This window comes from Kogia breviceps, chromosome 10 (genome assembly GCF_026419965.1).
Source record: "Kogia breviceps isolate mKogBre1 chromosome 10, mKogBre1 haplotype 1, whole genome shotgun sequence".
NCBI lineage: Eukaryota > Metazoa > Chordata > Mammalia > Artiodactyla > Physeteridae > Kogia > Kogia breviceps.
In genome coordinates this window covers 21,269,472-21,293,463 of record NC_081319.1, presented here as the reverse complement: position 1 = coordinate 21,293,463, position 23,992 = coordinate 21,269,472, and the positions used below count along the sequence as shown (strand labels likewise).

General features: G+C 42.2%; 1 protein-coding gene across 5 annotated transcripts in view; it reads right to left on the bottom strand.

Moving 5' to 3' along the window:
- The window catches only part of FRMD4B (FERM domain containing 4B), a 333,168-nt gene that overhangs the window by 160,071 nt on the left and 149,105 nt on the right, over positions 1-23,992 (bottom strand). The window contains exon 1 of one of the 5 annotated variants that reach the window (XM_067043672.1): positions 23,202-23,786. The exons of 3 other annotated variants lie outside the window; for them this stretch is intronic. In XM_067043672.1, coding sequence (XP_066899773.1) covers positions 23,202-23,363 — 162 coding nt within the window. In that variant the 5' untranslated portion in view covers positions 23,364-23,786. Of the gene's footprint in view, positions 1-23,201; positions 23,787-23,992 lie in introns of those variants that run through there. One more of the 5 variants, XM_067043671.1, reaches the window with a different exon arrangement.

Genomic DNA, 23,992 nt, shown 5'->3' with positions numbered 1-23,992 from the left:
CCTGCAGAGTCCCACAGGATCCCACGCTCAGAAGGGCACCAACCTTGTTTAATGCTCTGCTGTCTTGTAATTCTTAATACATTTTGAACGAGGGGACCCACATTTTCAGTCTGCACTGGATCCTACCAATTATGTAGCTGGTTCTGCTGGGTACTCGGCTAGGTGGTGGGGAAACAGTGATGAGAAGGAGTGAGACTCCAATGAGACTCCAGAGGGGGGCAAGAAATAAAAAATAAGTTAATTAATAAATAAGGTAATTCCAGGTGAGGGTTAAGACCTGTGAAGAAACTAAAGCAGGAGGATGGGATGAAGAGGGCTAGAGGGACGGAGATTAAGAAGAAGCCAGCCAGGGGAGTTCCCTGGTGGTCTAGTGGTTAGGATTTGGCGCTTTCACTGCCATGGTCCGGGTTCAATCCCTAGTCATGGCCAAAAAACCAAAACCAAAAACAACAAAAAAGAGCCAGCCATGTGGATATCTGGGGGCTGAGTTCAGGACCACTTCTGCCTTGTTTGGGGCTATAACACATGGCACATGGAAATCTCTCGACTCATATTCTGAATGAATAGAACTTCTGTTCAAAAAGGAAGAACACCAAATACAGAAAACAAATTCATAATTTACTCGAATTGGGACAGCACTGCTGACCGGCAAGGAACATTTGCAGTTTATTTAAGGTTTCCTTCAGGATCACATGTTTCAGCAGCTGGAGGGGGGCACATCATGTCCAGGAAAAACAACCCTGATGGAAAAGTCCGTTATTCACATTCCCCTTCAGGCAGAAAAAGAGGGAAGTTTCTTTTTCTAGGTGGATTCTCTTGCTTTCCTAACCCAAAACAGAAAAACAGAGGTGAAAAAGTTAAGGAGAAAAGTAGGCATCGTAGGGGGCTCCTTTCGGTTTCACAAGACAAGTGCCATGAGTTTTGACTTGGTTTTTACAAAAGGCACGTGCAGTTTTTCAGGCGATGGACATTGTAAAACCTAATCTCACCCCTGTGTTTGGAAATATGAATAGAAAAAGCTTTGGAAGTTCAGAAGTCATCAAAAATGCTCCAACATTCATTGTAAAGTGCACATATTCATTGTTTTCTGTTTTAAATGTCACACGCAATAAACTAATACTCAACAGCCCAAATTTATCGAGTGCTGACTGGAAGCGGGTACTACGCCCCGTGCTTTACACAGATTCTTCTTTTATCCTGACAGCAACCCTATGAAGTGGGTACTTGTTCATCTCTATTTTACAGATGAGAGACAGAGGCTCAAAAGATCTGGTAGCGGAAGCCCCCCCAACTGGGTGCAGAAGAACAGGATTCGAACCTGGGGCTTTCAGTCTTAAACTGCCTTCTCATTGGGCTTTTGCAGACAATGAGAAATGCATCCAGGGGTTAACAACATGCTGTTCGATTTCCTTCCTGTATTTCTGCAGAATCCGTTTTTTGTTTTTTGGTTTTTTTTGGTTTGGTTTGGTCTTCCCCCTTTTCTCGCCCTTTGTGTTCCTTTGAAATCGAAACAGAACTTTTTATGGTGGAAAATTTCAAGCCCTTACAAAAAGTGACAGACGGGTATAGTGAACTTCTGTGTATCCATCACTCAATTACAACAGTTATAACACATGGCTAATCTTGTTTCATTAATATTCTCATCCACTTTCTGTCCTTCTGTACGTATTACTTCGGAGAAAATTAAGAAGTCAAATAATTTCATCTGTAAATATTTCAATATAACAGCTAAGGACTCTTTTAAAAGACAACCCCAATTACCTAAAACAATATTCATTCATCTCATCAGATATGCAGTTAGTGTTCAAATTTCCAATTGTCTGATGAATGTGTTTTTTTCAAGTTTGTTTGAATCAAGATCCCAAAATGTCTACATTTTGCAATTTGTTGTTATTTCTCTTAGGTCTCTGTTAATCTGTACGATCCCCTTCCATTCATCTTCTCCCTCTCTTTTTCTCTCTCTCATTGCAATTTATTTGTTGAAGAAACAGGGCTGTTTATCCTGCCATTTCTCCTGCCATCTGAGTTCTGCTGATGACATCTCTCTGGTGTCATTTAATATGGTCCTTTGTCCACCATATTTCCTGTAGGTTGATTGAGTCTGAAGGCTTGATCAGATCCCAGTTAGATCTTTTTGGGCAAGATTGTCTCATTGGTCACCAATCTGTGTTTTCTCATTAGGGCTGTCTCTTTTTGTAATGTTAGTGCAAGAGCTAGATCATTTAATTGACTAAGGGTTGCAATATGATGACTTTCCAATTCTATCACCCTTTACTTTGAGCCAGAATATTTCTGTAGTGTGAAATTTCCTCTCATCTACTCATGGGTTACCTAGTGGTACAATTCACAAAGAAAAGGCAACAAATGCTTGATTCTTCACTTTCATTTACCAGTTTTCAAAATAGTGAGTTGGCATTTCCAATGGTGGCCAAATTGGTTTTTAAAGTATTTACAAACTCATGAATTTAAATATATGTGTTTCAATCTATTAAAATTGTTGTCCTTAGTGATGTTCAAATTGTCCCATACTGTCCAATGGGAGATTCTTCAAGTCAACTCCTATGTCCTTTTGACATGACTCTCACAGTTTTTGATATCTTTCTTGCTACGTGGGATGAAAAGATGCTCATCTTGTATGTTTATTGATACTTTCCAAGACCTACACAGCTATTGCTATTGCTACACAGTCTGCTATTGCTTTTGGTTTCATTTAAAAAACAGAGTTACAAATAGTAAAATATACATCCTTTAAGTATTACAAATTGATGAATTTTGACAAATGTGTACACCTATATTATCCACACCCCTACCAAGATAAAGAATATTTCCAGAATATTCTGCCAATTGCCTCTGCCAATGTTTCCCCTTCCCCCATAAGCAATCACTGTTCAGATTTCTATTATCATAGGTTAGTTTTTCCTGTTCTAGAACATCACATGAATTGAATTATAGACTATGAATTCTTTGATGAATGTTCTTTCACTGAGCACAATGTTTCTGAAATTCATTCAGGGTGCTGGATATATCTGCAGTTAATTCATTTTTTAGTGCTGAGTAGGTATTCCATTGCATGAATATACTACAGGTTATTTATCTACTCTCCTGTTAATGGAAATCTGAGCTATTTCCAGTTTGCGGGTATTATAAAGAAATATGCTATGAACATTCGTTTACAAGGTTTGTGTGTGTGTGTGTATATGTGTGTTTGTATGTGAGTATGTATGTATGTATATAAGTTTTCATTTCTCTTGAATAAATACATAGGAGTGGAGCTAATAGATCATGGGGTGGAAGCATGTTTAATTTTGTAAGAAACTGCCAGTTTCCCAAAAGACTACACAATTTTACACTCCCATCAGTAATGTATGAAAGGTCTTTGTCAACACTTGGTATTATAGAGCTTCTTAATTTAGCCACTTTAGTGACTGTGTAGTGGTAGAAGCACCTGTGTTTAAGTGACTTTTTTTTACATGGGTATAGGTTTGGATGATAATTGCAAATTAATAATATAAAACACTTACATAGTACTTAATATATACCAGATACTGTTCCTATACTTTATAAAGATATATCCAATAATACCTTTGAGGTAGGGACTATTATTATCTTTATTTTACAGATGATGAGAAAAATGAAGCACAGAGAGTTTAAGTAACTTACAGGAAGTCACACAGCTAGGAAGCAGCAGATGCAGGATCTGAAACTAGACAGTTTGGCTCCAGGGCTCAGGGCTTCTGATGCATAAACTCTTCTGCCTCTTGAAGTTGTTAATTAAAATCTTTTTCCTTTCTCTAATGTTTCACTGAGATGCTGGCAAATATTTCTGGTCAATACTACTAATTAATAAAGAAACACTGTACTTTTTAATATAAAGCAGTTTTCGTAAAAAAGAGTTTCCTTCTACTGTTATCCAACTTACTCTGCACTTAGACATTTTCCTTTTACCAGCACTTCTCCAGTTCTTGTTCCATTCTTTCCACAAAAGTTTCTTATTTTGAGCACCTTTTTTGTTGGACAACTCTTCTCTAAGTCGTGATCTTCAAGTCCTGAGCAGATCTTATATCAGAGTGCTTTTTGCAGTAAGTAACAAACAAATAAAAAGTAAAAATAACTTTAATGATATGAATCGATTAGCTCACTATCTAAAGGGAGGGTAGTTCCAAGTTGGTGAGGCCCACAGATTAGTACTGCCGTCAAAGTTCCAGGTTCCTTCTATTTTTCCACTCAGCATGCTCTCCTGAAACTAACATTCCCTTGCGGTTAAAATAGAGCTGCCCCTCTTCCAGGCATCACATCCCTACTCCAAAAGAAGGATCATCTCTTTCTTCTAAGTCTCTTTTTAAGAGTAAAGAGAGTTTTTCAAGAAATGCATCAGGGCTTCCCTGGTGGCACAGTGGTTAAGAATCCACCTGTCAATGCAGGTGACGCAGGTTCAATCCCTGGTCCAGGAAGATCCCACGTGCCGCCGAGCAACTAAGTCCCCTGTGCCACAACTACTGAAGCCCACGCACCTAGAGCCCGTGCTCCACAACAAGAGAAGCCACTGCAATGAGAAACCCGCGCACAGCAACAAAGAGCAGCTCCCACTCACTGCAACTAGAGAAAGCCCGCGTGCAGCAACAAAGACCCAATGCAGCCAAAAATAAATTAAAGAAAAAAAAAAAGAAATGCATCAGCAAATTGCACCCCATTGGCCAGAGCTAGGTCATATGTTTACCCTAAACCAATCACTGGCAAGAGGAATAAGGCCCCATGATTAACTCTGACCACAGCTTCACAACCAATGTGTGGATATAACAGGCAATAGAGTATCCTGAACTATTGGTCCTCTCAGCCCGCAAGGCAGCCTAAGATCCTGCAAATGGTCACCTCAAGCTCTGAGCGGCCTCATATACATTTACCCTGTGTACCATACAGGTACTAGCATCTCGTATGTAGGCTACGACATGAAAAATGTTGGGAAGCACTGGCTTAGGGACCTACCAGGATATTCCTAAGTCACATGGGAGGTGATATTGATCCCTGAGCCAAATAAGGCCTCTCAGGACAGAAGAAGGAAAAAAATGGCTCCTGGAAGCAGGCTTAGAAAATGAACAGGAAACAAGAGAACCCACCCATAAGGGAGCAGACACAGCTGACACCATGTCATACAACGACTGTCTTGTCTGTGTCCCGCCCCCACTGTTGCTTTGATGGTTCTTACTTGCAAACGTTCCCTCCTCTAGCTCAAAACTTGGAGTGCAGGAGCACAGAGGTATCACAAGTCTGGGTGAGACCTCAAGCCTGCCCCCTAGGTGAACAGGGGCAGACAGGAAGATCTGGCTCCCTTGGTGGCCGTGGTAGGAAGCCTGCACGGGGACCTGCCTTTTTGCCATCTGCCTGGTGGACACCGCCAGAAGGGAGCCGGGGAGCTAACAGAACGCCAGTGGTGAGTGCTGGCCAGCTAACACGTGACAAAAGCCCTCTTTGAGGGGTTTCCTGTAGCAATTCCAGTTTAACTCTGAGTTAGGCTGGCCCTGGTGAAAGTCTACACACAAACAAATCTGCAGGCCAACCCATCCTCACCCTCAAGGTGCAATCTCTCAAATAACCATGACATTAACAGAACTTGCAGTTTCAATCATCTCCCAAGTTATCAGTTCTGGTGCCTCCCGAAATGAGACAAATGACAGTTTCATAGTCGCTTGTGGCTATGAAATCTCATTGAAACAACTCAACTCTGGCTAAATTATATTTAACTTAATAAATATGGATTTAGAGGGCCAAATAAGCTTGAAGTCCTTGGGCCTTCAAAAGAGAAAAGGCGAAAAAGAGAAAATAAATGGTGCACCGTTCTGTTCTCCTGCCCTAAGCTTTATCCCTTGTTTAAAAAAATAATAAAGCCTTGGTGATCACTTTCAAGCTTATCTAAACGAGGCTGAGAATGTTTACAGACGACATAAAACAAGAATTTTTTTTTGAAATCTACTAAATAGTACTTGGGGACACCATAGTTTGAAACCAAAGAGTATAATGAATGCAAAAAGAAATAACTATTCTGAGCTATTTGTAAATCTTAAGACTTTAGTACATGGCAGAGAGACTATATGAAAATCTATCTTTATGATACTTGGATTTCAACCAGCAATGCTCTACATAAACTTACTTTAACTATACAAGGAAATTCCATATCACTGTGAGAGGACAAACATTTTCTAAGAGACTAAAATTTGCTCTAAAGCATGCAAACTAATTTATACTGTGATGAAATGCAAAATATGCTTTCCCTGATGCTCTCAGGCAAGTACAATTCCAGTGTTCCAAGCATCAGGGCCCTTAAGAAGGTTATGAAAAGCAGACAGCTCCACTAATTAAGGAGATAAAATGAAAACAGATATAAAATATAAATTTTTTTGCTAGCACCATGGTATAAATCAAAAGTTGTCGGCCACGGTATGGAAAACAAGGATTCTTCTTCACTCAATGGCATCAGAAATTAGTACAAGCTTTTTGGAAATCCAAATTCCTTCCAAATAAGGTATGTATCTTACAGAAATTCTCCCACAAACGTTTTGCATACAAGGATGTTCATGGTAACATTTGTCTTAGTAAAATTTTGGAAACAACCTAAATGTCTATTAATAGGGGATTACCAAAATCAATTGAGATACATTCATACCATTGACTACACAGCAGTTATGAAAAACAGAGATAGATCACCATCTAAGATGTGTAAGTAAACACATTTCAAACTAAGATGTATGGAATGATCTCACCTCCGTAAAAATTTTTATTCATGTAATATGTAAGTCACTATATGTTTAGAAAGCATTCGGTGAATATATACCATTGATAAAAGACTCACTTTTAAGCCATGCATTTCTATACCAATTAAATTTATGGACTTATGTTATTTTAATGATAAGAACCCCTATGATTCTCCAAGGAACACAAATATTGCTTTTCATTTAATAGTAATCACATCAGTAATAACTAATGGTCATTATTAAATAGACACACTAGACAAACACATGGAGAGACACTGCTACATGCCGGGTGCTGTGACACAAGGTTACATTGGACAGATCCCTGTTCTCCAGAAATACTCTACACAACAGCCTGGATCAAATGTTTTTGTTTTAAATGAATTTATTTATTTTTGGCGGCGTTGAGTCTTCGTTGCCGTGCACGGGCTTTCTCTTGTTGCGGCGAGTGAGGGCTATTCTTCATCGCGGTGCGCAGGCTTCTCATTGTGGTGGCTTCTCTTGTTGCAGAGCACGGGCTCTAGGCATGCGGGCTTCAGTAGTTGTGGCACGCAGGCTCAATAGTTGTGGTGCACGGGCTTAGCTGCTCCGCAGCATGTGGGAACTTCCTGGACCAGGGCTTGAACCCGTGTCCTCTGCATTGGCAGGCAGATTCTTAACCATTGCACCACCAGGGAAGCCCCAGATCAAATGTCTTGAATAGGAAGTTTTACAAAATTATAAAAGTTACATATATCCTTGCCATAAACGATTTAAATCCAGAATTATTAAAGTAAAACAAGTAGAAACCTTTCTCCTTGTCCACTTACATATCCCAGGAGTAAACATTATTAATGGCTTGGTATATGTATTTCTAACCCTGTTCTCCCATGTACAGGAACATACACACAACACTTCTTGCATTTATTTGTGCCTTTTTGTCTCTGTAGACATACACACACACATCCTGTATATTGTTCTGTCTTTTGTGTTTATTTTTACCCCAAAATAGGTCAATGACAATTTGGGGGGGGGGCTGTGATGTATATAGTTCTACTTCACTTTTCCTACCGATGTCATAGAATCCCATGCTTCGGAGGGACTATCATTTAATTAATCATTCTCTTATTCATGTCTTCACTGGCTTGCTATTTCAAATTATGCTGCTGTGAAAATCCTTACACATATACCATCATGTCCTTAAGATGACTTCCTGAAATGGAAATGTTTGGTCAACGAGGGCACAGATCTTACATTTTGATTGGATACAACTAAAGTGTCCTACGGAAAGGTTGTAACAATTTACCAGGTTATAATTTGATTCTTCTGCTTCAAAATGTCCATCTCTTCTGTTATCCTTATTTTAGATAACTTCCTGTAGACGCGAGAGGAAGTGAACCTCCCATTTCTAAGATTTTTCCTTTTCTTTTTTGGCCTACTTTAGCAACCAGGGCCTTTTCCTTAAACTACAGTGTACTGAGTTCTTGTCATGTCCCAGACACCATTCTGAGCAGTCACAGGGCATCGTTTTCACTTAAACCTGGCAGCAGTATGAGGAAATATTTATTATGTTCCCATTTCACAGCTGAGAAAACGAGGCTCAAAGGAATGAGGCGTCGCGCTCTGGGTCATACAAGCAGCGAGGGGCGAGGCACAGGATTAGAGCTCATATCCATCCGGCTCCAACACCCTTAGCTCCCGAAGATTATGTGCAAATCACTCAAAAGGAAATAGATAAAGCTGGTCATCTCAGTACAAGTTCTATTAAAACAGACCGATGGGGCTTCCCTGGTGGCGCAGTGGTTGAGAATCCGCCTGCCGATGCAGGGGACGCGGGTTCGTGCCCCGGTCCGGGAAGATCCCACATGCCGCGGAGCGGCTGGGCCCGTGAGCCATGGCCGCTGAGCCTGCGCGTCCGGAGCCTGTGCTCCGCAATGGGAGAGGCCACAACAGTGAGAGGCCCGCGTACCGCAAAAAAAAAAAAAAAAAAAACAGACCGATGGCATTAATATTTGTAAATAATGAATGAAGCTGCTTGGGCTGAGGAGGCAGCTGTTTCCCAGGCTGCTCCCTCCATCTTTTTCCTCACAGGCCCCTCAATTCCTTAACCAGCCGCCTCGTCCTCCTTTTTGGACGTAGCTGCTGGGGAAGGGGAGGGGGCAAGAGCTCCATTTTGAGTAATTTGCTCTACTGCTGTCTACTTAACACCCAGTACCCTCCAGCGTGACAGCCCATGCCATGGCCCCATTTCACAGATCAGTGAGCTGAGCTGAGCCAGGAGGTGACCAGGAGCTTTTCTACACATGACCAGTTCCCTGGTTTTCTATTTTCTTCTCTTTTAAACTAAGGGTAACAGATGAAGTTGTTGACCAAGCTTTCATCTGCTGAACTTCATCAAAATTGATAGCAATTTCCTGAAGAATACAATCTACTACAGAACCTAACATATTGTTGATACTGGCTAATTACTTCAGGGTCGTAATGTAACTTTAGAAGTGATGTTGAAGACTGGGGAAAAAAGGCGCTGTTTGGTAAATATGTTGGCTAATGGTTTTATTTTCTGGAAAAACTTCAGATACAGTGATATACATGTATACACATACATATATACACACACATGCACATATATGTATGTGTATTTATACATTCTCATATATACATATATATGCACACACATATATATGTCTATATGTAATTTATTTATACATTTAAATGTGACCTATTTAGCTCAGAGAAAATACACCAAAAAAAAAAATAGAGGGAGAAAAAAAGAAAAGGATATAATTAAATTTGATGTACTTATAACACACAATATACAGCATAAAGGTGTGGCAAACTTTTGCTATATTTGTAACCTAATGTAATGTTTGAGCCTGAAAAAAATATTAAACTGATGCAACTTGGTGATGAATAAATGGCACTGTTCAGACTCTGGCACTGAGATCTCAAAAAAATTTTTTTTTGAAACTCAAGAGTTGGCTTCTGAAGTTTATTAACGGAAAAACACATTCACTATAAAAATCTCATTTCCAAAAAGAATTTGAGAGCAAAAATCTTATGAGCTCGGCTGGAACTATATCTGGCATCAATACCTAGAAAGATTAATATATAAAAATCTTAAGGAAGGAAAAACCCCTAAAATCTAAATATTATGAGCAGATGCTTAGGATTCTTCATATCCTGAACCAAACTGTTTCAAACTTAAACATTAATTTCATTGAAAAACTGGTATTGGACTATTTATTGAAAGTAAATGTACTTTGTCTTGAGGAAATATTTGAAAAATGCCTCGTATTCCTTTTTGTTCTAGAAGATTATGATTCTGTCATCATTTGAGGTTGATAATTAGACACAATAACCAGCTCTTGTAACTCAAAGGGTCAAACTCTCTTTATATTGTCTGTGCTTGCAGAATTTTAAAAAGCCTGGACACAGCCAAAGACTTAGGGAAAGCAAGCTTTTAATTAAACACTAATGAAGACCAGAAAGAAAAAAAAATTTTTCCCCCCAAAACCCAGGCAAATCCAAAGGGTCCTTCTATCCTTAGCTCCAGGGGATGGGAATCACCTGAAACAGGGTCAGAATGAAAATCGACATCCACAGAGTGCCACGAAGAGAAAGCGAGAGGTCTGAAACGTCTGTCAGCATCACTCAGGCCAAAGAGGGCACCTTCCAGAGCTTAACCACAGGGCTGGGCACAGGAAACAGTGATCACTTGACAGTAAGAGCTAACAAGAACTACAGAAACGGCCAACTTCCCCACCCTGGGCTGGGCACGGGCAGGGACCTGCAGCTGGCTGTACACAGAAGCTGGGGTCCCAGACTGAGCCCGTTCTACGGGAACTGGAGGAAATAATCTGTTCTGCTCTCCGCAATGCTACTTCCTTAATGAAATGGCTGTCAGAGAACACAGACCAATGTATTCTCAGTCAGCTTACACTGGCTTGCGGCTCTTTTCCCTAATGAAAAAGAGTAAACACATACACACAGATACATTTCAACACACATGGCTTTGTCCTGGATGTTTCCAAAACGTCATAGACTGTAAACATTGTCTTTGGACAGAGTCTCATCCTTCCTGCTGCTTCCTCCTCCTCCAAATTCTTTGTGTCCTCCTACAGTACATGTGGCCACCACTCCTGCCGACGTCTCCCATCGTCCCTCAGCTGGTCACGAGAAACAGCCTAACTGCTCTTACCCCTTCCGCACCAGTCCCTTCACAGTGGCTAGAGCGAACGTCCTAAAATGTAAAGCAGATCCCTTTGTTCATCTGGTCAAGAACTATTTCCGAAGGAGTATTAGGTTCCAGCACTGAGGATACCACAGTGAACAAAGCAAAGTTTCTGCATGCCTTCAGCTAACCTTCTGGTTGGGGAAACACAATAAGCACATAAGCAAATAAATTCCTAACGTCAGGTGGTGACGGGGTTACAGAGAAGAATAAAGCAGGATAAGAGAGCAGTCAGGGGTGGCCTTCTCTGTTGGGATGGTATCTGAAGAAAGACCTGCAGGGAGTGAGGGGGGTAAGCACACCACAGGAACCTCTGGGTGACAAAGTTATAGGCAGAGAAAACGCCAAGGGCAAAGGCTCTGAGGTTGGAATGTGCTTGGCGGGGTTGAAGGAACAGCAAAGAGGTCAGCGCTGCTGAAGGAGACTTGGAGAGAAAAAGAATGTTGGAAGTTGAGACCAGAGGTTGAGGTAGCTCACAGACACAAGAACAGATTGGTGGTTGCCAGGGCAGGGTTGGGGGGTGGGTGAAATGGGTGAAGGGGATCAAAAGGTACAAACTTCCTGTTGTAAAATAAATAAGTCATGGGGATGTAATGTACCGCATGCAACTATAGTTAATAATACTGTATTGTATATTTGAACGTTGCTAAGAGAGTAGATCTTAAAAGTTCTCATCACAAGAAAAGAATATTTGTAACGACGTGAGGTGATGGATGTTAACTAGACTTGTCGTGATTTCACAATATATACAGATATCGAATCATTACGTTGTACATTTGAAACCAATATAATGTTACATGTTAATTGCACCACAGTAAACAAATAAATACAGTGAATATAATACTATTAATAATAAAAAGACCAGAAGTTGAGCATGTTTGCTGCAGGTAGGTGGTGGAGGAACCCAGAGAAGGGGATGCCAATTACACAGGGTCTTGTAGGTTCGGTGAGACTGGCTTTTTCTGAGTTGGGAAGTCATTAGAGGATTCTGAATGGGACAATGATACGATCTGACTTACTTTTCACGAAATCGCTCTGGAGGCTGGGTTGGGAATAGACTATAGAGGGAAAATGGCACTAGTTATTCAGTCTCATTGAGTTTATTAATACCTGCTCTGGCTATAGGTTTTGGTAGAGGCAGAGATTAGAGACTGGGAAAGTCCTAGGAAGGACTCCATGAAGGCAAACGTAGGAAAGGAAGAGGCTGAATGGTTTGCAAACTAAGCCCATTGCGTGCAATGGCCGAGGGAATGGAATTCGGATTTACACAGACCTGAGCCCCCCACCTTTGCGCTCGGCTAAGTGACTTGACAGCGCTAAACAATTTCCACATCTGCCAAATGGGTTTCATAGTACCTATGTCATGTCGTTGTTAGGAGAACCAAATGAAATGGTAAAAGTGAAATGCTTAGGCGATAGGGAATTCAGTGGTTAGGATGCGGCGCTTTCACTGCTAAGGGGCCGGGTTCGATCCCTGGTCGGGGAACTAAGATCCCGCAAGCCGTGCAGCGCGGCCGAAAAAAATGCTTAGCACTATGTTTGACAACATAGAAAATGTTCATTAAAGTAGAAATGACACTTCTTAACTGCTGACTGTGAGCCAGGCACCCTAGGTGAGACCTTTTTTTTTTTTTTTTTGTGGTATGCGGGCCTCTCACTGTTGTGGCCTCTCCCGTTGTGGAGCTGAGGCTCCGGACGCGCAGGCTCAGCGGCCACGGCTCACGGGCCCAGCCGCTCCGCGGCATGTGGGATCTTCCCGGACCGGGGCATGAACCCGTGTCCCCTGCATCGGCAGGCGGACTCTCAATCACTGCGCCACCAGGGAAGCCCAAGGTGAGACCTTTATTACATGATCTTGGGTTGTCCTCTCAACAACCCTGAGAGGCAGGCACTATTACCATCCCCATCCCATATGCGAGAAAAGGAGGCACGAAGAGATCATGGAACTTGCCCACGTCACACAGCTAGTAAATGTGGGTGTTTGGGCTTAATTCCTGGTCACAGTTTGCACTTAGCACAACTAGCAGGACAACTTTAGGCTTAGGATCAACTTTGGGAAGGGATCCAAACGTTTACCTTTTCTCAATCCGTGTTATTTCTAACTTTTACACCAAACTTAAAATGTAGATCTTATTTTATCTTTCGTATAAGAAACAAGCTCAGAGCAATTAAGTAGCATGGCTCAAGGTCACACAGCTGGTAAGGGATGAAGCCTTGATTTGTAAACCAGGTCCAACTGACTAAAGCCCATTCGATTTCCCTATTTCGTCAAGGCTCTTTTCTCTCTTAGCTAATAAGCATCTAGTCAAAGTTTAATGAGACTGACTAATTCCTGTAAAAATATTTGCTGGCTACATTACCCAAGGGTAACATGATGCCTATAATAACAGGGTCTCCTTAGCAGTTGCACATTTAAGAGTCATATCAGAAGAGAGCTTATACAGATGAGAAAGACAGCAGTCAGTGAGGACCCAGGGCCTTTATGCATGAGAATCTAGGGCTCTTATGGAGTGGGGCTCAGGGTAGAGAGGGAGAAAGTTTAATGGCTTCCTGTTGGAGAGACAGAAATAAAACAACTAAACAGTTATGAGAATCTTTGCTTTCATAGAATAAACCAAAGAGACAACAGCATTAGGATGCCAGAGTCTCCTGATAAAACACTGTGCCATGAAACCATGTGAGTACAATGTCTCTGTGCAGTGGTCAGTGGGCCCCTTTCCTGCTTGCTACATTAGACTATAGTTCTTAATCCAGAGGGGAGGGGAGGAAAGAGGAGACGAGGCTTCTGCCGATTTTAGAAGCTCCAAAGGTTATGCATATGCATAAGTGGGAGAGCACTGTACATGTGAAGATAATTATTCATGAGGGATTCATCCACCCATCCATCCACACATATATCTAACACTGTTTTCAGTGCTTTTAAATATTAGTGCACTTGATTTTTATAACAATCCCAGAAGCATAACTCTTTAAGGGAGTTCCATAATTAACTGTATTTTATAGCAGAAAAAATTTAATGAGAAAAATCTCAGAGAAGTCACATGGCTAACAAAAGGTGAGTTAGGATTTGCATTCAGGAAGTTTATGGGCTTCATTTTTAAGCACTCAGCTATGTTTTCACCCAACGTTGATTGAGCAAATAAGAGAATAAATGAGATACTATCTTTATGTATCTCTTTAATAAATAAAGCAGCAAGTCAGTGGCAAGAGGCTAAGCACTGGAGTCAGCTAGAGCTCTGTTCAAATTCCAGCATCATGTTTTATTAGCTAATAAGTATATAAAACCAATAAAGTGGGATTTATGATACCATTTTGAAGAGTTATTATAAGGACAGAGATAAGGCACAACATCTCATAAAGCTAGAAACCTAGCAAGTCTCCCTTTTAGTATATACCCTAGAGCAGGGGTCCTCAACCCCCGGGACTGCTACCAGTCCGTGGCCTGTTAGGAACTGGGCCGCACAGCAGGAGGTGAGCTGTGTGAAGTGAGCAGGAGGTGAGTGGCGGGTGAGTGAGTGAAGCTTCATCTGTATTTACAGCCACTCCCCGTCACTCGCATTACCGCCTGAGCTCCGCCTTCCGTCAGATCAGCGGCGGCATTAGATTCTCATAGGAGCACGAACCTTACTATGAACTGCGCATGCGAGGGATGTGGGTTGTGCGCTCCTTACGAGAATCTAATGCCTGATGATCTGAGGTGGAGCCGAGGCGGTGATGCCGGCGCTGGGGAGCGGCTGCAAATACAGATCATCATTAGCAGAGCGATTTGACTGTACAGAGACCGTAAGGAATCAACTGCTTGCAGACTCATATCAAAACGCTGTCAGTGAGTGGCAAGTGAAAACAAGCTCAGGGCTCCCACTGATTCTGCATTACGGTGAGTTGTATCATTATTTCATGATATTTTACAATGGAATAGTAATAGAAATAAAGTGCACAATAAATGTAATGGGCTTGAGTCATCCCGAAACCATCCACCCTGCCCCGGTCCGTGGAAAAATTGTCTTCCGTGAAACCGGTCTCTGGTGGCAAAAAGGTTGGGGAACACTGCCCTAGAGAAGCTCTTGCTCACAAGCACAAAGAGACAAATACAAAAATTTCAGTGTAGTATTTTGGGACACTGAAAATTTGTAAGCAACCTAAATGCCCATCAACAAGAGATTGGTATGTTTAATGCAATGGAATATAAGGGTTTAAATGACTTTAGAGATAAATCCCCAAAGCCTATTGAGAGAAAAATAAGGTAGCAGAATGACACTTCCTTAAATAAATTTTACAGACACGAAAATAATACATATTGTTTATAGATACAAACACATGTGGCAAAATGATGAAAATATGCCTGGGAATGAAAAACACGAATTTCAGAACAGGACTATTTTTAGGGAGAAAGGAGAGGTATAAAGGTGGTTTCAACTGATTCTGTAACATTTTATGATATTACAAAAAAAGTATCGGGAGCAAACATGGCAAGATGTTGAGATGTCTTAAAACTGAGTGGTGGGTGCATGGGTTTTTACCTGTATTATTCTTTATATTCTTGCATATTGAAATCTTCCCCAAATGATATCTTTCTTAAAAAAAGATAATACATGTAAAGTGCCAAGCACAAGGCACAGCACACAGCAGTTACTTAATAATTAGCCACTATTAGTCAAGTCAAGACACTAAGACTATATAAAAGCCCTAGTTAAGGAGAAAACAGTTATTTAAGCAACGAGCTTTGCCCAAACACAAAATTCAAGAAATTAAAAACGATCAGGACATTAGGGGAAAACAGTACTATTTAATTTACCATATTTACCAGCCTCTTTCATGGCACAAGTTTATTTCAAGGATGCCAGAATTTTTATCTTTTCTGTATGTACATATACACACACGTACGTAATTACTTATGGATGTTAATTTCAATTATTTTATCCCATTTGATCATTCACACTTTTCCATAACAAACAAATTGGACATCACAAATATAATATTCAGAATAAACGTAAGTAGGAGACGAACAGGAAGTTATTTCACGCTGCAGCTCCACCAAGAAAAGATAGAAGGAGAAAGACAAACACCAACTTGACAAGGAAGGAGAGTCTATTCCTAACTTGGTGTTTTTCAAGCTGTACAACAAAGGTTCAGAAATGCTTTTTAGACATCCTGAGACTGATCTGGTTGATCTTAAATCATACAGTCTTTTAGAAATTTATTTATGCCAAGTGATGGACTCAAACATTAAGATAGTTTTCTTTCTCATTTTGAGGTATCTGAGCATCCCAATTTCCTGCCATAAAATCCTAGTCTTTGGTTACCTGAAAATGTAGAAGATGAATTTCCTCAGTGATAAGTGGACTCATATGTCATTTATCAACCAAGTCTTTGCTTCTTTCGGTATGTGTTGCTCCTATTAACTGACTCTATGGTTGCCCAATTCCTTTAACAGAATGTAGGATCCAGCTGGGAGACCGTCCTGATTGTCAGGCCATGTTTTAAAGCTAGATCCTACATCCTTCACATCAATGCAATTCTTACTCTACTTCCTTCCTGCTGGCCCTGCTGCAGTCCAGGCTTTGATGTGAATACCTGTTGGGCAGACATTTGTAGAAGATGCTGTGTGATGAGCTGCCCAGACTTATTCCATCAGTTGCCTGGATTTTTTTGAGCTCTTAGCCCCTCTGGGAACTGCTGTTCCTGAAAGAGAGCTTCCTACTTCAAGGTCACACTGCTTATACAGGGGCAGCCCATCTCTAATGATGGCTTGATGAAGGTTGGGGGGAAATCCAGCCCTCTTGTTCCAACTGGGGACAACTCACAGTTTCGGGGCTACCTGTGAGGTCAGCTGAGGTCTTTGTTGAGCCTGAACTGTAACCCAATTTCTCCCTCCGCTCAGTCCTACTTCTTTCTATTCCCTTCTACAGTGTTGATCCTCAAAGCACTCTCCAGTAAACTTCCTGCTTGTTTATCTCTGTTTCAGAGTCTGCTTCCTAAGGAACCAAATCTGCACCATCATTCATGCTGTTCCATGGAAGGACTGTTTTTCCTGGCTCCTGTGGTTGAGTGAGTGATGTGACCAGCTCTGACCAATGTCTTGAGACAAGTGACATGAGCTACTTAGAGGCCAAGCGTTGCATTGCCGGTGCAAAGCCCCGAAAAGCTCTTCACTCTCTATCATGGCAACTGGCAATGTTCCAGAACATTCTGTGAGCATGAGTGACAGTGATGAGCAGAGCTTCCAGCCAACCTGTGAATGGACAGGTAGTGTAAACCAAAAATAAACCTTTATTTCTTTAACCCATTAGGATCCTGGGGCTATTTGCTGCCGCAGTAAAACCTATCCTATCCTGAGTAATACACCAACTTCACTGCAGGCCTCCTAACTTCCTCCCCTTTCCTGCCTCCACTATGCCACCTTCTTCCAAATCTATCAGCCTTACCACTACCAGGGACAGTTCTAACTTAACCTGTCCCCCACCCCCAAAGTTCTGAAGAAAAACATCAAATCCTAATCTTAAAATAAAAGATCATTCAAGTTGAATGTTATTCTCAATCAAAATCTGCCTGTCTGTCTATGACTTTGACTCTGTCTCTTTCTGTCCTCATCAGCCTTAAAAAACTCTTTATAACACCCCCTTGACCAGAGCCTTGTTTCCTCATGCCTGAAATGCCCGTCTGCCTTCCTTAGTCTAACTCTTACTTGTCCTTCCGACTTCAGCCTGAGAATCACCTCCTGTAGCAAGCTTCCTTGGCTCCCGTGCCCTCCCCTTTTGCTTCACTCCTGTCTGACGGAAACTCCCTCCACTGTGCACCTAGAGGACCCAGGTAAAGCACTTGCACAGAGGTTCATTTTCTTAACTGTCTCCCCTACTTGACAACAGATTCCTTGAGGGCAGGAAATAATCTATTTGACTTTGTGTTGCTAACACCTTGGCACAGCAACTGGGACACGGTAAGCACCTGATAATTATTTTATGTATGAATAAATGGACAAATGAATGAATCGATCTATAACTCCAATCATGTTCTACAACGCAGGACCTAGTAAAGGTAAACTGAACACTGATCCTGAATATGTGTTTATTAATTTCCTAGTGACTGGGTTTTTTAAGAGAAAATTCTTCCATATTCGTTCAAGTTCTATTTTTCCATGACTGAATTCTAAACTTTCCTTCTTCTAGCATTCTCTGCCCAATATATTGTTTGTGTCTAGTCTGGAGATTGGCAAACTTTCTCAGTAAAGAGCCCGATAGTAAATATTTTTGGCTGTGCGGCCAATACAGTCTTTGTTTCAACTCTAAGTAGTTGAGTGACAGCTACTCAATTCTGCCATTGTAGTTTGAAAGCAGCCATGGACAACGTGTAAATGAATGAGCAGGGCTGCGTGCCAATAAAACTTTATTTACAAAACCAGGAGGCAGGCCAGTTTTCTCCTGTGCATTGTATTGGGTTGGCCGATAAACCCAAACAAACTTTTTGGCCAACCCAATAACTTGTCAGCACCCCCTTCTAGTCTGTATAATTCAGGAGGCTGTGGAGAGTGGAGGGCGGGGGGGGGGGCAAGCAAAGGATATATGGTTTGAAATATACACAGGTCACTGAAGGCTCAGTGAAGAATTGCCATTTGGGGGACTTGGTCTTTCATAAGCAATGCAGTGGGAAGAAAAGTTCAGGTATTACCAATTTATGAATCATCAGAGTCTTAGAATATAAAGAGATTATCTCCTTAGAGACCCTACTGCTAGCTCCTGTAACCTCCTAGATTTTTTGTATGGGCCTTAAAAAAATTGTGGGTTTACTGTGTGGAACACAAGCTCAGATACCCAAGGTCCACCCTACATCCACTGCTGTGGGAGATTCTACAGTCTCTCTTACCGAACATCTTTGCATGTAAAGATGGGAATTCAGTTTCCACAGAACTAGTCTCACTTATAAAAACAACAGTAAAACCCTAAGCTACCCTTTGTCAAGTACCTTCTATGGGTCTGGTGTTAAGCCCTTTGCATATCCAAGAGCTAACATTTACTGAGTACTCGCTTGTGCCGCGCAGAGCACTCAGTATTATACACACGATCTCATGAATTTTTTACACTGCCCATAATGCCAGGACTACAGTTCTCCCCTCTTACCCAGGAGGGAATGAGGTTCAGAGAGAAAAAGCAATTCTCTCACGGTCAGATTTGCTCAAGTTTGAGCGTACAGCCTCTGCTGTGATCTGCCCTGCATGCCACCCCTCACCTGTGCAGTGGAGCCGACCCAGCCTCTTATGGTCCCTTAAGTACCCTAGATTCTGTTCAAGTTGCCCCTACTGGGGGCGATGACTCCATTCAGGGTTCGCAAGAAATTCTACCTTTGAGACGTTGGAGATGAAGGGAAAGCTTAATCCCAAGTAACAAACCGAGGGCTTCGCTGGAACGTGTCACACTTGATAAAAAAGCAAAGGGTGTTGATCCTTTTTCAACAACATTCTCCCATCATTTTCCACCTCAATTGTTTGTTAAATCTATTTAATTGTGATAACGCAACCCATCTGGGCAAGATAAAAGCAGGAGAGATATATCAGCTTTTAATATTCAGCCCTAGTGGAAGGTGAATGTCCCATGTCTGCTACTTCAACCAAATTCAAACCTTCACTCATCAAGTAAGTCTTTGTTAAAAGGCAGCCTCAGTCTGCTTTTTATTTAGTCACATGACTACAGAAATGCCTTATAGCTTAGTATCTTAATTATTCATAGTTCCTGGCAAATTAAGTCTCTTGCCTCTCCAATATCTAGAAATGGAGGAAGTGTTCAATTCCAAAGAAATTATGTCTTCCCGGCTGTGCTGGTGAGGCAATAATGGGGTTGTCAAGTTCCTTATGAATAGGCAGAGATTTTATTTCACTTATAGTATATGAATAAACAAAACACCTCCAGGGACTGTCAGGTATTTCGTGTAATGGATATCTCCCGCCCCACCCTTTCTCTCTAGAGTGATTGAATCCTGGGTTTTTCTTTATAAACAAGACTACTCAGACTAGAAGCAAGAAATTGACACCTTTTTATCATCAAGATGATAAAAAATTGGGTTCAAAAAAATATGTAACCCTGTGGTGTTTCCAATTCATACGCCAGAAACTTGAGTAGTATAATGGAACATTCCTCTCTATGTTTTAGAGTTCATAATTATGGGATAGCAATACTGGTATTCTAATGATCGGCCCCCTAACCCCATAAGTCAAATAAATTACTCTTGCAAAATACTTACAAATGTATTTGTGCATCAATCTTTGTACTTATCTTGCAAAATAATCATTTTATTTAAACAGCATTAGAATCTCATTATCTGAGATTCTAATCATGTAGATACAGTGGACACTGCATCCCTCCCCCCACCGCCTGGCAGCCATGTGGTCTGGGCAGGGCCAACCTCATTCCCGGCTTCAGAAATGGGTCTGCTTTCCCACTGGCCTAAGCCAAGCAATGTAATTCTCATGGAATTACAATTGAATTACAATTTCTCAACCTTGGTATTCGTTATCACTCCCTTAAGGAGTCTCTGAAGATATTTTTTTGTTTGCTAGCTGCCTCACTCCCCCCAAAATTCTAATGCCATAAGTACACTGTATATCTGTTTATGTATTGTATGTATACCTATGCTTTGTACATAAAGACTAAGATTTTTTTTTTGCCCCCCTCCCATCCTTACGAAATGATTTTTGCCTGTTGGGGGCCATATTATTCCTTTTGAGAATGCATGAATTACAATCCCATTCCGCTATGCCAATCGGTGCATGGCATTGGCGGTGGGCACAGACCCTAAACTGACCTGTCAGAGTGCAAACTGGGGAATTTTTTTTGATAGTTGGTGGCTTTGAGACATTCTCTTTCTTTCTGTATGGGTTGATGCATGGGTCTAAGCCCCGGAACCGCTTTAGCTGTCTGCTATCATGAGGAAAGAAACCAGCTGAAGATAAAGCCAATACATGAACAAGACAGGGTTGAAAGAATCATGGGGAACAACTATAGTGCCCTGATCCTACTACTAGATTTTTCAGGTGCATCCAAAGTCCCTACTTTTTATTCTGTGGGTTAATTTGAGTTCATTTTCCTATTACAATAAAAATACCCCAACTGATAGAGCAGATAACATTTACTGAATGTTTCCTAAGCTCTCAGTACTGTCCATTAATTTTAAAATCAACCTCTGTTGTTAGTACTATTGTATTTCTCATTTTATAAACAATGAAACTGAAGCACAGTAAAATTAAGTAACTCATCCATGATCATACATAGGCAGAGGTAGGATTTATTTACCCTATGTCTATTTAACTTGGAGTATAAGGTATTAACCACTTTATTTCACTGCCATTCTGTTCTATACAATTTACATTAGTACCTTCTTGTTGAAATTTGAAAGGCATTAAAGGAAACGGTATTTCTTTGCTAACAGCTATGTTGTACAATTTAGAAATCTAGAGTTATCTCACGTTTTAAAATATTTTCAAGTTTTCTCCAAAGACACAAACTTTGGAGATAATTTTCTGCTTAAGACTCAATACTCATAAAATGGCCATGGTTATTTTAGATGTTCCCTCTTATCATTATGAGAGGGTACTGGCTCAGTCACTATCCAGTTTACGGAAGAGAAAACCTGTAGTTCAGTAAGTTAGTTCTTCAGGTCGCTGTTCTGCTTAAAAATAATTATTGATCAACCTTGTAAAGAACTCGTGGGGTCTCAGGTTTCTGGAAGCGTCATTTTTGACTTGGTCCCTCACAGTAGAAGAGGTAAGCCGTAAGTCCCCCGAGCCTTTGGGGAGAGCGGCATGAAGGCTGAACGGCTGGCCACAGTACTTGTGCTCTCCTTTGGAAAGTTTCTCAAATGTTAAAAAGTGAAAACAAAAGTGTATCAGGGCCACTTCTCCTACAGACCAAACTGAACAATGATTTCCCAAAAGAGAAAAAGGCTGAGAGGTAGACACACCTCTGGCTCCAAAAAGCTAGGTGATCTGTGTAACGTGGCCAGATGGGCTGGCTATATCTCCATAATCCTCTCAAACCACCACATGCTGCCCCGGTTCTCAACCTGGCTTTTGGATTCTTTCAAAACGCAAAACATCTCAGACATGTTATCCAAAGCAGGAGTCGGGAAAGCACAAAGTGTAATAATGTTCCTCACATTTTAACAAGGATGATATGGATGTCAGGGATGACAAGGGGACGCTGATTCTTTAGATGCCCACAGTTTAACTGCAGGTGCCGGTCTTTTTAATTTTGCCTGATTGAGGGAAGACAATGGCTTATCAACACCAGAAGCTTGATCACATATGGGACTCAATACAATGAGATATGAATCATAGCCATATGGAGAATGTGGTCAGAGTAGGGAGAATCCAAGAACTGCAACAAAGCTAATTCTACATCACAGGAAAGAAAACGTGACACTATATTCTATAGTAAACACCAGGTGTAATCTTCCTAAATGCAATGTAGATTATTTTTTAAACCTGAAAAATATTAACCACCAAAGCACAGGACTTTTAAATCCACAAAAGACTGTTTAAAAAAAAAAAAATGAAGGGAGGCTGTAGCCCCGGAGAGACTGAGCTAAGTTGCTGCATTTTTTGCCCGCAGAATGGGACCTAGCAGAGAAATAAAGAGGCTGTGTTACATGACAGGGAGTAAATCCAAACGTAAGCATTCCAACGCTCAGCCAGGCCACCCCTCCCTTCCCCAGCCCGTCATCCTCCTGCAAAGGGTTCACAATTTGCTGTCCTTCCTTCCAAAAGCCAGTAGACACAATCAGCTTTTCCTGGCTCTGCCTTGCAAGTTGGGGCTGCCCGAAGGAAAGCTGAAATAAAATCAAAGAATGCAAATCCATTCAGACCCTTCTGAACATAAACTGGTGTGAAATCCTTGCTCCTTGAAATGCCTACCTTCACCCCAATGAAATGAAAAAGAAGGAATCATGTGAATGTCAGAGATGCTCCCTGCAGACGCTCTGCTGCTAAGATACACCATCACTCGCTAATAGATGTCTGCAAAGCCAGGGGCTAATTCACAAGTGCCCCCCGTGCCCGATGGGGAAAATTCACAAGCTTTGTCACGCAACGGTTACACATAGCTGCTGAGCTTTTGACCCAAGAGCCGAGCAGCCCGCCAGGAGTTGAAAAAGAGAGCGGTGGAAGGAGAGGGACAATAAAATCATACAGGTGGAACCAACCGGCTTCCCACGAGCGCCCGGCATCCCGTTAGGGCCCTCGGGCGCCGCGGGCCCCGGCTCACCTGGTACACGTCCCGCAGTCCGCACCACGTCCGCAGCACCTGGTGGCAAGCCCGCAGCCTCTCTGTGTACCATCTCCGCAGCGTGGACACGGTCAAGTTCCACACGAACCGGCTGCCGCTGAACAGCAGGTCCTCCACTCCGCACATGAACACCGAGGCCATGCCTCCTCAGTCCCTCTGAACCCGGGCAGGGGGTGGGGTGCCGGCGGCTCCCGCAGCTGCACTGCTGTGAGCACGATTGCAGCGGCCCCACCGCCTGGGCTCCCGACGCCGGCTTCTGTGGGCCGCCGGGGGTCAAGCCTTCCCCCAAACTGGTCTTTCACGGTGCGTGCTGGCCAGGCTCCGGCGGCATGCTCCGAGATTGGGCGCCCGCCAACCAACGGCTGCGGCGGGCACACAGAAGCCCAGTGTCCACCCCGCCCTCCCTCTGGCAGCGCCGAGCGAGCTGCGCTAAGCTCCGCCAGGCGAGCCCTCGGCGCTCCCGGGTCGCGGGAAGCCCGGGCCGGCGAGGACTCCCCCTGGCGCTCCCCGAGTGCGCTGGGCAGCGGGGGGAGTGGAGCAACTCTTTTGCAGGCAGACGAGAGCGCTGCATTTCAGCGCACTGGGCTTGCACGTCCTGCACACACCACACACGCGCGCGCACGCACACAACAGCCCCAATCTCCGAATCCGCTTTGGGAAGCACCTTACTTTACACTACAGGGTCTTTGCTTGGCCTCTCTTCACACTGATAAACATCTCTGGGCAGCCTCAGATAGAGGAGGAAAAAAAAAAAAAATCCTCCGAAGCAT